Genomic DNA, 14,250 nt, shown 5'->3' on the forward strand with positions numbered 1-14,250 from the left:
ACAATGTTCTCTACTCTCTTCGCTCCTTCCTTCTCCACCCACCCCATGGCGTTTTATGGAAAAAATCAAAAGAGAACAGAAAAGCAAAGCAGGGCCTTACAAACAATGGAGGCTACTTTCTTTATGGCCACTGGAGAATGTTGGCATGGTAGCAAAAGGAAAGTAAGCAGGGTCTGGACATGCCAGTAAGAAAATGCCCCTAAGCAATCAGATCTGATGAGACATTCATGTGCCTTACATTTACAAGCACCCTGAAGAGGTAAAATAAGGATCCAAAGGACCAAGCCAACTGGTGTCAGTCAATACTACCTCGGGATCCGGGGGCACATGAATACCTCCTGGGCTCAATCATGCCTATTCACAAGCATCCCTTAAAGACCTACCAAGTACAAGGTATTGGGCAAAGAAAGAGAATGAAAAGGTAGAGAAAACATTGCTTTAGGATTTTAAAAAATGCACCTTTCAATTCCATTATATTTTTCAAAAATATGTGTTTAAGGTGTATTATTTTACGTGTAAGGAAGGGAAACCGCCCCGCACCACACACACACACCTTGGTATAAAGGTCACTCCTGCTGGGAAGCAGAGAATTGAATATAGGAGGAGTAGGCAGGTTTCTGTGACAGCAGTTCTTCAAATGGAAACAGGTAGCTGTCATGCTCTCTGACACATGCCCATCACAAATGCTCTTTTCTAGGCACACATCATGTACAATGCTTAAGAAGAAAGAAGGGAAGTGGCAAAATCTAACAAAATAAAATATAATGAAGTGACTAAGAGAAAGGACAAATATGTGGAAATGATTGAGAGAGCAGCAGAGAAAAAGGGTGGGCATGTGGAGGGCAGGGTAAGGGAGAAGAGAAAAAGATGGTTCTTGTTCTAGAGAAGTTTCTATCTCCATACAGAACAATTTAGAAATACCAGCTAAATATAGCTGAGAGACCCCAATAAAAGCACAATGTTTTAGTGGGCAACACTCGTGTGGAGCCGGGCTCAGCTCTGTTGCATGGTGGCTGAGGCTGATGGTAGAAATGCTAAGCTGAAGAACCCCCAGTCAACTCTCAAGGTACAGGCTAAACCCTTTAAGGGCTACAGCTTTGGGCTCAGCAGCATGGAGACAGTGGTGTACTCTGTAGACCCCAAGCCATCTCTCTTTATGAACTCCCTTCTAAGCTTATAGCTGGGATCCCCCGCTGCTACTTCTGCTCAGGAAGAAAAGCATTGGATGTCAGGCTGTAAAGCAGTATCAGGTTCTGGCATGGCACCCACTGATTGCTCAAGAATAGTCAGGCCTGCTCCTAGTCTTTGGCAGAAATCAGATCTTCCTGGAAGAGACCTGTGGAGCTGCTTATCTCAGCTGAAGTGAGCATAAGAAACCAGACTCAGGACTATCTGGTTTCTATGAACAATGTCGCCACTGCATCAGCCAAGGGAACACCCTGCCTCTTGAACAGCCACAAGCTCCATGGTTGGAAAAGGACTCAGCATACAGAACTGTTAACCAAGACTGGCTAATGCTCCCAGGGCTCAACTAATGATGTGACAGCAATCCAAACACCTAGCATACAAACTGTGACCCAAGTATATACATGCGTGACTAACATCGATGGGAAAATAAGGACATTGTTTTTAGACCTGTAAAGCAAAGCTGAAAGCTGCTTTGTTAATGGGGATGACGTTAAAGATGGTCTTGGACCACTAGAAACGAGGCTTATTCTTACTAGATCATCTGAGTGATGTACACGTACAATTATGCTCAGCAAAATGTAGGTGGGGTGTGTGGACCTACATTGCTTCCGAGTTCTCAATCTTTAGAGAGCCTCCACCCCAACCTGTTTTCTACTCAAGTGGGCTAGTAATGTAGTCCTCTTATGCACGCCACATTCTTCCCGGGGCAAACAGATGGAAGCAATAGAATATGCCAGAGAGAAAAGCAGAAACGAAAATGACAGAATGAAAATAAAATTGCAAAGTACAATCTAGGTCAACCCTTCATGTGCTTTAAAATAAGCACCAGCAGGCTCTGTGCATATGGCACCACCGATTTCTATCTTTCATCCCAGTTATTATTTTTATATTTTTTGATTTAATGTCATCTGGAATTAGCGCAGAAGGAAAACTCCCAGCATGGGGCCTGTTTCTACACATACTAATCAGTCATTTCCCATCCCTTTCTCCCCCACCATTCCCTGATCTTTCAACTTAATGCAATTACTCCTTCTTTAAAATACTTTATCCACTCCACTAACCATGAATGGAAATATTTTCAGGAAGTGAGATTAAAAGACTCCAGCCTAGATTTTAATTGTTACATATCCAATTTGTTGCATAAATATGAACTAGGATTGTGCTATGGCTTAGTTTCATTCACCATGCTTCCACTGTAAAAGCTTCAATAGCCACTATTGCCAGCAACACAATTAATTGGAAAGCATTCTGCTATGCATGTGTAACTGTTTAACAAAACACAAAGCAACATATTTGAAGCAGACAAAAAGTCAAAATGTTTCACTTTGGGATAGTTTCATTCTCTTGTACACTGAGACTCACATCTCCCTTCAGAATGCCAAGTGCATGTAGATCCTCAATACGATTAATAGGCTGAAAAAACTGTTCAAGCCATTATCTAAAACCTCTCTTGACTGCTCTGTGCTGTCACAATGATGATGATTACTTCTATGGTCATCTTACTATAATACCACCTAATATTTACGGGATGCCACATGACATCGAATTTTCAAAAGAACCTTAGTTGATTGACAATGCTTTTGTCTGCAAATTTTAGATAAAAGACAAAGACCTTTTGAAGTCAAATTAAACACACACACACACACACACACACACACACACACACACACCCATTTGTTTCAAAGATAAACAAGAAAGAGAAATTGATTAGATACAGATTTTGCATATTGCTATATAAACTGATAGAAATGGTATTTATAAAATAAAATATTCCATTGTTGACCTAAAGCTTGACCCATGTGACAACTTGGGAACATAATAGTCATCAGTACAGTCATGCTCTCAGGGGGTAGGACCTTCTGTCATTTGGGCCACTCACCACTTTATGACTAACTGTTGGAAAACATGATACCAAACAGTATGTCCTCTGCTTGAATGGCTATGAATAATGGAAAACAAAATAACTTCAATCTAGCACAAGATACTTTACTCTTCTCTCTCTCTCTCTCTCTCTCTCTCTCTCTCTCTCTCTAAATATCAGCATGGCTAATTTTTGTTTTTGTTTTTTGTTTTTTTGGAGTCATTATATGCCTCATAACTATTGAAGACATTCTAAAAATCTTACCTTTTCAGTTTTAAGACTATTTAACTAGAGTCAGAGTAACATATGTATAGGCATTCTAATGTTTCTACTAATAATGTTACCACCACAGGCATTAATCATTTGCCTTGCAGATGAAAGGCACTTTAAGATGACTCACGTGTTTTACAACAGTGAGAACTCAACCTTTATAATGTTGGAACTTACAGTAAAGAGAAAATGTTCCATCAACTCAGAGCACACAAATAAAATAGTCTTCTACACTCCAACCCATTGTCAGGAAGAGTTTCTGAATTTCTACCAGATGCCATGGAAGAAAAGTAAATTAAAGTAGGTCAGACAGGCGTGCCCTGAATATTTTTCATAGTTAAACAGCAGACATGGGCATCTTTCACTAATCACAGAAGCCGACTCTCTCTCGATAATAAATGCATCACATCTCAGCCTACACAGAGGCCCACTGCAAACTGTGGGAGTGCCAATTAGCATTAATTGTGGCCGGGCTTGCGTATTCCCCTAGCTCAGACACTCATAATGCCACACTCACTATTTACGAATGCACCGTGCAATGCTCAGCGTAAAGAGAACATGTTAAAATGTAATCATCCAGAGTCATTTTAAACTTAACTTTTGGCATTAATTCACATACACAAAGTCACAAAAAGATGAGGTCACTGAAACATTTGCCATTTGGGCCATTAATGCCATATGTAGCCATTAAAGAAAAAAAAACTTTAGTTATTGACACTGCATTCAGAATACCTAAATGGCAGAGTTCAAGTTCATTTTTATTATGTATTTTTATCCTATTACAATTCACATTACACACACACACACACACAGGCATACATACACACACAGACAGACAAAGACAGACAGACATACACACACACACACACACACACACACACACACACACACACACGCACAGCATGTCCACTGTGATTCCTTATAACTGTTTACTTACTGTGTTCTAACAGTACTTACTAAGAAAGTAAGCTCCATAGACTTTCATGGCAGACACTGTCTCTGAAAGCAGCCTTCTGCCACAGGCTGGGGGTATGTCTTTTGCAGAAATATAGTCAGTGTGTGCAGCTCATCTCTCAGTAGAGTACAATCTCCGAGTGGGGTATCCATGGAGACGGAGCCTCCTACATGTGTAGGGCAAGGAAGTTACTCTGCTGGGCACCATAGCAACAGGAGGCAGAGGGAGAGCTGGCCTATCAGGGAAGAGCACTGAGCCTTTTCCCTGGCGACTGCAGCTTTTCAAATGAAAGCATCGCCCTTGTGAATGGACACAAAGCATTTGCAGAAATACCACATTGTTAAATGGAGGCAAACGCTTGTACAACAGTCATAGCTAATCCTTTGGCAACAGTAGTACGAAGCATGCAGCCGTATTCCACATTTTGATTATAGTGCCCTAGTGAATAAGCCAGAAGTGACACCAAACACCTACAGTGCCCTAAATCCAATGGCAAGCATGAGACATTTTGAGGGAAAGGCTTGGGCACTTCATGAATTACAGCTATTTAAGTATGCAGGGCACTTCACCATGCTGCCAGGCAGAGGAGAGCAGGGGAGCTCTGTTGTTCTGAGAAGGAGAAAATAGAATCCAGAGCTCTCTGGGACAACTGTAGGAATACTTTCCAAACAGGAGCTTTCTAGAAATAGACACCTCCATTACAGTCCTCCCTGAGATCAGGACAATTCTTTCCGGGACACTACAGATAACAGAAACCCAGTGGGAGTGTTCAAATACCTTGAAGTCTGCAATTTGTAAACTTCTCCCGTTTTTTAGATTGCAATGAGAGTGAGTACCGTTTGTTAGGCAAAGGGTTTCCCCTGTCACACAGCATTCTGTCTGATGCTGACATTGACAATTGCAAAGATGGAGGCTGTGTCTATTTGTCTGCCAGCGTCATGTGGGGTTCAGGCCTGCATTTGCTCTGCTACATGCCTCATATCATTTCTGAACCCCAAAGTACCAAGGAAAAGCTAAGTATTCTTTATTGTAACTGGGAAAAAGACAGAATATTTCTAGTCATTATAGCCTCCCTTTTGCTAGCCCTCCATGACCTGCTCAAGGGTGACCTAGATCACCCTTCAATATCTAAATATAAGTAGAGTTCCCCCTTCCACAATTACCTCTCAGAGAAGCAGGAATCTTTGTGTACTGAGCCTTCCCCAAGCCTCTTATTGTAGAGTTCTCATAATTACCTTCTTTGAACAGGAAGTGCCATTTGAAAAACCACATGTCAGTCTGAAATAGCCTATGTCTGTGCTGGCTTTGGCCATTCTCAGAGCTCATCTGATAGGATTTCTTGAAATAAAATTAGAGTCTTCGATGTTCAATATTTTAAAACCCATCTTTTTTGTTTTGTTATTGAGGTTATAATGTTATCACAACATTTCTCTTTTCCTTCCCTTTTTCCAGATCCTCCCATATATCCTTTTTTGTTCTTCAAATCCATGGCCTCTTTTCTATTAAATTGCTGCTGGTGGTGGTGGTGTGTGTGTGTGTGTGTGTGTGTGTGTGTGTGTATGTGTGTATTCACACATATTTCTAAATATAGCCTGTTTGAGCTGTATAATATTATTTCTTTGTATGTTTTCGGAGATGATGATTTGGTTTTGGATGACCAGTTGGTGTGCACTTCCCTGGGGAAGGTTCTTGTTTTCATGTTCTCGTGTTCTTGTGTTCGTTCTCTCTCTCTGTCTCTCTCTCTCTCCAGCATTTCTTAGTTACCTATATATACTTCTTGTTTTGCATGCTATTGCTTCCCTTGTTCAGCTCATGCTTAGGCAAGAAACTCATCTCCTAATTATTCCTAAGGAATGATATCCTGCACATATTAAGGATCACTTGTAAGCAATGCACAAGTGATTGGTTGTGGAGATCATGAAACCCCACACCCCTTGCTATGTGATCTTGGGCACTGAAAAGCTCTTGGTAGTGAAGGAAATTCTCAGATACCTACCGGATAAGAGGAAAGCCAGCTATCCTTCTGCTATTCAGGACCATAGTGACACCTTGTAGGCTATTAACTAATGTCCATATCTACAGTCCCTTGTATGATGACAGGTGTCCATGTGACTAAGTTGTCCACAGTTATAATTAGAAGTGTCATGTGGTCCCTCTTTAGTCCATCCTTAAGGTAACCAGGTGCCTCCCATGCTCCTTTTGCCCCTTGCCTCTGCCTGGTACACGGCAGGCGCTGTGGCTACTCAAGGAGGAGATACCTGTGGAGGTGGCTTAGCTGCCTTGTGTTAAATCACCTATGCTGTACTTGTCTGCTTCCTCTATCTCCATCCTGCACTTAGCCATCTGAATTTTATATCCTCTTCAGTTGCACTCCAAGGTAATTCAAGCTCCACAAGATACACGAGAAATCTCAAGTAAATAAATCGAACCACGTCTCCTCTCCTGAGCTCTGACATGGCCGCCCATCACCCTGACAATACAGACTTCAGCTACCATACTTGTTCCCTTCCTCACTCACCACCCTGTCCGTCACCCATGCAAGTCTCAAGCCAGAAAGGACAGCTGCAGTTCTTCATCTCAGGTCACCTCCTGCCTTTCCTGCTGACTAACCTACTAGCTTGCTTTATTCTCTCACAGCTTAAACTTATCTCAGTATGCCCCTTTGTTTTAGCTACGTCCTCACATTTAAACTGGGTGACATGATAGCAGACGCCACATCATTCTCTCCTCTTTTCTATTCACTTAATGAGAATGCTGTCAGTACTTTGAAAATAGTTCACAGATAGATATCAAGTGAACTGATAAGCTAGTGAATGTATAGCCAGGAGGCAAACCTAGGTCTAGCAGAAACCTCTTCTTAATGATAAACTGAGGGGTCTACCTCCTTTAAACTCTCATGTAGGGTAATCACCTTTATGAAATGCTTCAAGTATTCTGCCAAGCATATTATAGCCATGTTTCTGAAGCTAACCCCTGGTTGGTACCATATTTGCTGTTGCCTATTAGTGATGCCCTGGTCGAGGTCCTGTGGTAGAAGAATTTTATTACCTGATTCAGGTAACAAAAGGTAACAGACTGTTGTTAATACAAAGATTTCTGTAAACCACTGTACAAGCACAACCAAATGCTATACTACAATATTCCTTGTGAAGCAAACAATAAACTCAGGTTGCTGGTACCTCTTTCCAAGTCCACAATACCTTCACAAGGAGCCTCCAACTTCCCTCTTTCTGGATTTTTGGATAATGTGACCTGCGATGGCTAGTCTTAGCTGTCAAGTTTTACTATGTCTGGAATTAACTGAAACCCAAGCAGCTAGGTACAACTGTGAGAGCTTTATTTGTTGGAACACCTATCCTAAACCTGGATCATTATTGGTCAGATCCATACTCATTCCGGGTCACCAGAGCAGCAGGAGGAAGCCTTTGCCTCCTGCCTGCTTGGCCTCACTCTCACTGACAAGTTCATCAATCCTGAGCCATTCCTTTACTTGTGTTAAAACCTACTTCTTCTTGAAGATTCCTACACAGAGGGAAAACTGGCCGCTCTCTAGCAATTCCTTGGGATCCCAGCATTAGACTAGGACTACTGAGACCTCTAATCTTGTAGACAGAACAACTACCAGATTGTTGGCTTTTTCATCAGGAGACAGCTACTGTAGGACTACTCAGATGACAGCCTGTAAGCCACTCTAATGTATATGTATATATAACGCATATATATAAATATACATATATGTGAATACACACATACATACACATATGTAGATTAGTTCATTGTATCTGTCCATTGTATCTGGTTCCTTTAGAGAACCCTGACTGATAACATAGTCCTCCACTTTGTTACCACAGGATGTGGGGCTGGCTTGAAGCTATTATAACCATATATTTTTACCAAGCAGGTATTTATGGAACTCTTCAAGTATTCCAATTCTTTTGCAGATGCTCTTCAATAAATGTTTCTCCGGTATGGAGCAAATAAAAAACCCAACCTAAAACACACATATGCATGATTTATAGCTCTTGGTTTACAAGTATGCATAAGAAAGATGTTTCCAGGTTTATGTCTGTCACACTGAGGACTAATGAACAAGCTCAATGGTGGGTGTAGTCGGCTGTAGCTTCCAAGTATGAGAGACCTGCATGGCTTCCTCAGTGCATTAGAGTAAGTAGTGAGTATCTGGCAGATCCCCAACTCAGTGGCCGTGAACATTGGCCGTGCAATAAATCCTAGGAGATGGATTTGGACAGCAGTTGTCTTCTAGAGGAGGATTACGATTCACTAATTCTTAGGGGAAGCCCATTAGGATCCATTTGGCACCATTATTTTGATTGAGTAGGTCATCAAAGGCACAGATGGGAGGAAAACAGGAGAGTAAATATGTAAACCAGCCACAGCGATAAACACTTAAGTGTGCTCATTACATCCATGTTTGATGCAACCGTTTTGGTCCTGCTGGGATGGTATGAAATTGTCTACCACAAGGCATTATCTGCTGTGTTCTGTGTGAACATTTTCTCTCAGCATGAGAACTTCAGACTCCCATTCTATAATAACTTCAAATGCTCTCTTGGACAAAGTAATGATCATCTTCTAAGAACCTAAGAAATTAGGCAGAGCTCTTGTCTAAGGTTCCAGCTTCATTCATTCGCTGTGATAAGATATTTGTCCAAAATGCAACTTAGGGAAAGAAAGGTGTGCTGTGCTTTTAATCCTAGGTAACAGTCTAGCATTCAGGGAAGTCAGGTCAGGAACCTAGAGCAGAAGCCATGGAGGCTGCTGCTTACTGGCTCAGGTAGAGCTGGCTTTCTCAGGTATCCCAGTCCCACCAGCCTATGGATATCACTGCCCACAGTGGGCTAAGTCATGAATAAAGATGAACTCTCACAGACATTGTCACAGGCCAATCTGATTTAGGTAACTCTTATTCTGGGAAGAAGGTTCCCTCTTCCCAGGTGACTTTAGGTCATGTTTGTTAAGTTGGCAGTATAAACCAAGCAAGTACTGATGTTAAAATTAATTGAGCTAAGATCTTGGAATTTTGCCAAGGACAGTGAGCATTCAGTAAAACTCTCAGTTTTTCTTTCTATTGGTATTACTGGTAATCAGCCATATATCAGAATGCTATACAATTCCCAAAGTACATTTAATTTCATATATTTCCCCTTATCTATTTTAATGCCAGAAAGAGATTCCAGTCTATGCTTGAGGCTATACTTTGCTGCTGCAGTCTTTTGCTTAGGCTGACAAGATGTGAGGAAATTAACTCTGAGTCAAAGAACACAAAGAATGGAGAGTGGAGCTAGTGTTTATGTAGAGCCTTCACCCAGACTGACTAGTGTTTGTGGTGCTGGAAGGCATTCTGTAGACCATCGAAGGAGAAAGGCAAACAGCAGCCCAGCTACAAACCCTGTCTGCAAGGTATGCTGGTGCAATGGTGGCACAATGCTGTGGGAGCAGCCAACCAATGTCTGGTTGGACTGAAGGCCCACTCCATGAGATGGAATCAACATTGCTTAGGGAAAAACCAGATACTTCTGTTCGGCTAAAAGAATGTGGCAGTAAAATAATTCCTAATAACCTTCTGCTATATTCATAGTTAATTTTCTTAGCCATCATCAGAAAAGTTCCCGCCTATAATAAATGGAACAAATTCAGAAACCTGCAATAGAACGAAGTTCAGAGAGTGAGAGACGTTGTAATACTCAGTCCTAAATGGAATGTTTTCTTCCCTTCAGAGCTGTCACACTAAATATTTTCATCAAACCCCACTCTTCTCAGACCCTGAAGGGATAGAAGATACCACAGAAACAAATACTTTTAAAGATGATAGGTCCCCACATACATATAAACGTACAGAGACTGTGACAGCATGAGCTTGCACAGGTCTAAGCCAGATGAGGTCTCAGCACTGAGAGGGGAACTAGATACATGCCCCAATTCCTAACCCAGAAATTATCTACAATTGATAACTATCACAAAGGAAAAAAAATAGTTTTCTACAAAAGTCACTGGGGATACAAACTACTCTTAATAGCAGGCTCCATGCCCAGCAGGACATGGCCAACACAAAATAAACTCAATGGCATTTTTGGAGGGTCTTTTGTGTATATATTTCAGTTTCCAGTTGGCTTTGGGTTTTTTATGGGATTTCTGTGTGTGCTGATGTGCGTGCCTCTGTATCTATATGTGTTTCTCATGCACTTTCTTTAACTGGTTTTCTTCTGTTTTGCTTGTTCATTTTATACTATTCTGGTTTGTTTGTTTTTATTTATTATTTTATTATATCATTGTGTTTTAGATCCCTGTTTGTTTTCTAATGAGAGAGAGAAAGGGAGAGTGTGAATTTGAATGCAAGAGGGGGTGGAGAAGATCTGACAGGAGTTGGGGGATGGAAAGCTATATAATCATCCTATTTTCAAAACAGCAAACAGACAAACACAACAAAACTAGAAAGCAGTTATAAACCCAAAGTGGTGGCTAATGCTTAGAATTTCAGCATTTGGGAGGCTAAGACAAAAGGATTGCTGTGAGTTCAAGACCCACCTACATACTGAAAAGGAATTCCAATTCCAAAGAGGCAACGAGAAGAGCTGCACCTGGAGCGGCACCTGGAGCTACACCTGCAGTGGAGCTACACCTGGAGTCACACCTGGAGCCACACCTGGAACCATACCTTGTATGTTAACTTTCAGGCCTGGGCTGGTTGGTGCTCTGGCAGCAGAGGTTGTAAGAATGGATTCAAGCAAGTAGCTAAGTAGTTATTTCACTTCACTGAACTAATCCCGCAACGACCAGCAACACATCTGGGCTTCACTGAGTAAAGGCCTCTAATCGTTAACCTAGTTGATACCTTCTGGGTTTTCTAGCAAATGCCTCTTGGATATGGGACATCTTTATTTTTTTCCTTCTAGAAGTAACAAATACTGGGTCATTGTTTTGAGGTTATTACAGTTCAGCCACACAGGTTTCTAATTTCAGTAACTGCTGATACCTGATGCCTAGGCTAAGGAGATACAGCGGTATCTTTCAAATGCAGATTTCAGCATTTCAGCTTCCGGGTAGATTTCTTGGCCCTGAGCACTCTTATCCCCTCAATGGCCTCTAGTGGTTTTTCCTCTTATTATTCTTATTTGTTTGTGTAATTTTGCCTGCTCCCCGCCTTTCTTTCTAACCAATCTGTGGATAAAGATTTTAATACTTCAATTTGTAAACTAGTGACAGTGGATTCTTTTTTTCCTGGGGTTAAGATACTCTCCAAGAAATAAATCAGTAACTACAAGTGGCTCTGGAATAAATCTTTTAATGGACTTGCAGCAAAACAGTTAGGGCTCTCACTTCTGGGTAAAACAGTTTAAAATCCTGACATAACACTACAACAGGTATAGTGTATGTGTGGGTGGGCAAGTGGTGGTGGTGGGTGTAACCACCTGACTCTTCAGAAAGCCACCAGGGAAGAAGGCATCCATTCCTTTCCTTCTGATCGGTGCTATCAGATTTATCATACTGTATTCTGCCTTGAATTACAAACTCCCTCAAAATGGGGTCACACGTGATCATCACCTTCACGATCCCCTCCCACTGAACTCATTGTACAAGGAACTCAGTACATTTCCCACTGATGTCTCAGCTGGACACTTAGCTCATGACAAACACAGATGCATCCTCCAGTGTTTTGCAGAATGGGAATAAAAGACAAACTGGGAAGCAGATTCATCATCCACTGGTGCTGTAGGGATGCTTTGCTTCACTCTTTGATGCAACTTTTAATTAAATCTGCATAGTTAGTAAACCACAGAAGTCAAAATGACAGATGGCCTCTCAGAAGTTTCCAGTAGGAGTCTCAGCATGGCAGGACGGGTTTTCCTGCTGAGGGCACCTCAGGGCTCTGTTGGCAAAGAGCAGGCTCCCTTGCTTGTTCTTCACCTTTCTAAGCCCTCCCTGCATTCCCTGACAGGTTTCTCTGCTCGGATTACATCACGATCCCAGTGGCCATTATATGTTGTGTATGTCACTGGCATCAGAGGCATTTCAGGGACTGCTTTCTGAGGTAGGGACAGCAGCATTCCCAAATCTAGAGCAATGGACCAAAAATTAGATGGGCTTTGGTTACTTAATCTTAGAGTCCCTGACCCCCAAAGTGATAGCCACTAATTGCTTGCTATTTTAGTAAACTGGTACTGGTTTTAATGAGTTGCCTTTTTAAAAAAGTAGGACACACATCTAGAGCTGAAGCTAAGTCAGCTTTGGCTAAGGGTCTGGTGGGGCTGTGGGTAACAAATGGCTTTATTTTAACCTGAGAGCAGGACCTTCCTGAGCTTTAACAACCTAAGCCTCTGCATCGTGTTGACTGTAAGAGTCATCCAAGGGCCTTGCTTCCTGGATTTCCTCTCTCTATATTTATGAGGCGGACAGGCTTACTCAGCCCAAAGTTCAGAGACAATGTAGGCAATTTTTCTCATCCAAGGAATTTACAGAATTGGACTCCATTCAAAAGCAGAGGGGACTTTCACAATGACAATGTTTGAAACTGTACATACATGACTGAGAAAATGCAAGTAAAAAGATCAACAAAAGATTTCTTAGGTAGTGTTCGTGCCTATGAACAATGAACTCAGAAGGTCTGTTTCTAGTGATGCCTTTGGTCAAGGGTCATTTAATCAGGATTCACACACCTTAATAAACCAGATTCTAAAACACAAACAAACATACAAAAAAAAAAACCACCTGTCTATGATGGTTACACACTGTACTTAATTACCAGCAACTATTGCATTAAATATTTTATTCTACCTGCTACATCCCTTAAAAAGCTGTCTGGGTCCTGGGTACCATCATTTCTGATTTGATAGGCAGGTTTTAGTGGAAATCTCACTGACTGCACTATATCTCCTTGAAGGAAGAACACACCAACTCATTATCTAATACCAAACGGTCATCGCTGAAAACATATACACATATAATATTATACAGCTAAGCAGATATGCTTAGATATATGTATATAGACAAACATATGTATAGAACAACAATTAATGAAAAAAAAGGGCATTAATTTGAAAAGGAGCAAAGAGACATAGATGAGAGGGTTTGGGGCAAGGAGAGGAAAGCAGAAATTTAATTATATTATAATCTCATATTTAATTATATAGATAATATATCTCAATTATATATAAAACATATACAATTTAATTACATATACATATATTTAGTTTTATAATCTCATATATTAATCTCAAAAAATAAAAGAAATAATGTCTTAAAGATGACTAGTAAGGGTACTTACCTGGCTTTATGATGCCTCCCTTGGATTCTTTTTTATAACGAGCTGATTGGATATTTCCCTCACCAACCATCCCAATCCTGCATTTCTTCCTGGTAAAATCTTCATCACTTCCAGGGCAAAAGCCAATGGGACTGTGTCCAGTGTCTGAGGGAGTCTTCACAGGGGATACCGACTGGCTGCTGGGACAACCTGTGTCGTCTAGGAGACAGAAATCCATAAGTTTCGAGTCATGGCACAGGGATGCCAGCTATGCAGGTTTCACATGCTCATGAATGAGTGAGCTGCTTGGAGGACCCAACTAAACTGGGCATGACTCTCTTATGGATCCTTCTTTTGTTTTTTTGTTTGTTTGTTTTCCCCATATGTTGGCTACTCACATTGGCAAAGAAAATACTCTTTTAAGGAAACACTTTAAAGATATACCATCTTAGTTAGAGTTTCTATTGCTGTGACAAAACACCATGACCAAAGAGCAAGATGGGGAGGAAAGGGTTTAGTTGGCTCAAGCTTCCATATTGCTTTTCATTACTGAAGGAAGTCAGGACAGGAACTCAAACAGGTCGGGATCCTGGAGGCAGGAGCTGAGGCAGGAGCCATAACAGGGTACTGCTTACTGACTCGCTCAGCCTGCTTTCTTATAGAACCCAGGACTATCAGCCAGGGATAGAACTACCCACAATGCGCTGGACTCTT

At 41.3% G+C, this 14,250-nt stretch overlaps 1 protein-coding gene across 15 annotated transcripts in view; it reads right to left on the reverse strand.

The window, feature by feature from the left end:
* Sybu (syntabulin) overlaps positions 1–14,250 on the reverse strand; it is a 101,752-nt gene that overhangs the window by 26,139 nt on the left and 61,363 nt on the right. For 10 of the 15 annotated variants that reach the window (XM_063264119.1, XM_039080175.2, XM_063264118.1 and 7 more), the window contains one exon: positions 13,558–13,755. In XM_063264119.1, the coding sequence (XP_063120189.1) occupies positions 13,558–13,755 (198 nt within the window). Of the gene's footprint in view, positions 1–4,276; positions 13,438–13,557; positions 13,756–14,250 lie in introns of those variants that run through there. The other 5 variants (XM_039080183.2, XM_039080182.2, XM_039080181.2 and 2 more) reach the window with 4 other exon arrangements.

This window comes from Rattus norvegicus, chromosome 7 (genome assembly GCF_036323735.1).
Source record: "Rattus norvegicus strain BN/NHsdMcwi chromosome 7, GRCr8, whole genome shotgun sequence".
NCBI lineage: Eukaryota > Metazoa > Chordata > Mammalia > Rodentia > Muridae > Rattus > Rattus norvegicus.